This window comes from Anneissia japonica, unplaced genomic scaffold (genome assembly GCF_011630105.1).
Source record: "Anneissia japonica isolate Jap-2015-1 unplaced genomic scaffold, ASM1163010v1 scaffold640_len1575945_cov177, whole genome shotgun sequence".
NCBI lineage: Eukaryota > Metazoa > Echinodermata > Crinoidea > Comatulida > Comatulidae > Anneissia > Anneissia japonica.
In genome coordinates, this window is record NW_022684376.1 from 1,243,098 (window position 1) to 1,245,186 (window position 2,089).

Consider the following 2,089-nt stretch of genomic DNA (forward strand, 5'->3'; position numbering starts at 1 on the left):
AGTAGCTTTGATTAGACATTTTATTACTACTTAGTTTCGTACCACACACATGGTGTCACACCATGTGTGTGGTACGAAACTAAGTAGTAATAAAATGTCTAATCAAAGCTACTGTTGCACCTCGCTTTTTATTTATTTATATATATATATTATAATATCACCTAAAGCAAAAATGTTCAGTTGCTATTTGCATATTAACAGGAAATTATAGCAGAAACATCCCAAAGAAAACTACCAGAGCACGACTGGCCGTAACAAAAACAAGACTAAGTCAGCAGAAAGAAGCTATGTTAAACCGACGGTTATTCACTATAATAGTAGTAGAATAATGAGAAATCCAGTCAAGGTCATATCTTGTCCTATGATAATGTCCACACGGTAGTTACAGTCCTTCTGTTAACTTATAATGATGTTTTAATCAACAACAAAACAAAATTATATTATTAAGCAATGCTTTGGATCTGGAAAGGTGAAGTCCGTCTGCTGGGCTTTAAGCTAGATGGCATGTGGTGGAACGTGGGCACGCCCCCCTCCCATCCTGTTTTGCCACTACATTTTGAAATTTCAAAGCATATGTTAAATTTAGCGCTATTCACTTATCTATTCTGAAAATGCTGTGTCCCCTCCCCGTTTAACAATCCCATGCTAGTATACCATGTCAAAAATGATTGATAAATAGGCTAGTAAAGCACAATAGAGAGATTTCGCAACCTTACAAAAACGATAACGAATACGAATACGTCATCTTCATTATCGTTATCCGGCCTAAAACACTACTTGACAATTATATAGGAGCTGAATATATATCGTTAATTCATGTAGACGTAGTGACAGGTATGCTCTGTAGGGGATGGTTAGACCAGGGAACAGTGAAATTTCACTGTTCCCTGGTTAGACTACAAGTTCGATGACGTAACCGTACTCCTTTTCGTTTTTATAAGTTTGCGAAACCTCCCTAATAAAATGAAACAAATACGGATTTGCAGCGATTTGTTTTATCGTCCCTAGAGCATTCCCTACAACTGTATAACTAAATGTGTACCTAAGCCTATTGAACGACTCTTGTTGCCTATTCCTGGCTCATACTTAATACTCTGCAGTGTGTATTTTGAAACTTAATTTTCATTTGAAAGATAACAAAATACCATAAATTGTCCTTGGGTATCGTATGTCAAGTTTTGTGCATCATTTTAATTCTTACAGTTAAGTGGAGAGGTAACCTATTACAACCTTTCATATCCATTGTGTAGTCATCGCCTTTATACAAATGGTGTCTTTCCTATATCCGCCAGCAAAATATTTCAAAGCAGTAGTACACCATTTCTTTTTCTAAACTACACAAAAGCATCAGAGAATTCACAGACCTTGACTATCTGGAACTTTTTTTTGTGCTTTTTCTTATCTATAGAAATCGATCAACCCAAGCAATAATATAATAGTTTGAATTAAGTTGCAATGTAAAGACCCAATTCCATAACAAGATATGTTACAATTACGTTTTTAGTTCTAGTGAAAATTCTGCCTTAGTACACTCTCGACTGTCTTAAAAATGTGAACCTTTTCCGATTAGGGGAGGCGTACGCATCCATTCACGCCTCCCCCACCCCCAGGTTTATTATTGATACGGGTCTGACGATGCATTCATAATAAACCTGGTGTGATGGATGGAGTATGAATTTGTGAACTAACCATTTATAATTATTTATTTATTTTTAAATTAATTATTGATCTCATTATTTCAGTTTCTATAAGTGAGAATTTTGATATTTATATAGAACGAAGAGATGTTATTTATTGTTATAACTTATATGATTTTGCTGCATTGGGGAATTAAATAAATACAAAATAACCATAGCGTGTTATTCAACATTCAGGGATGCACTTCACTCACTAACACACAAGATTACGTATGTTTTACATTGTTTTAAATCCCACACATAAGCAACAACATCCAAGTGGCAGCGCTTAAGCGGAAAGGTATTCACACACATGAGAAAATCATGTTGGAAATTTTTAATTTTCTTTTTAAAGGCAGTGGAATTATTTTTAGAAATTGTAATAATTTATCGGCTGAGTTTTAGAACAATAT

General features: G+C 34.6%; 1 protein-coding gene across 1 annotated transcript in view; it reads right to left on the bottom strand.

Moving 5' to 3' along the window:
• The window catches only part of LOC117105095, a 19,843-nt gene extending 18,600 nt beyond the window's left edge, over positions 1 to 1,243 (bottom strand). The window contains exon 1 of the mRNA XM_033246132.1: positions 1,202 to 1,243. Coding sequence (XP_033102023.1) covers positions 1,202 to 1,243 — 42 coding nt within the window. The remainder of the gene's footprint in view (positions 1 to 1,201) is intronic.
• Positions 1,244 to 2,089: the final 846 nt, after the last annotated feature.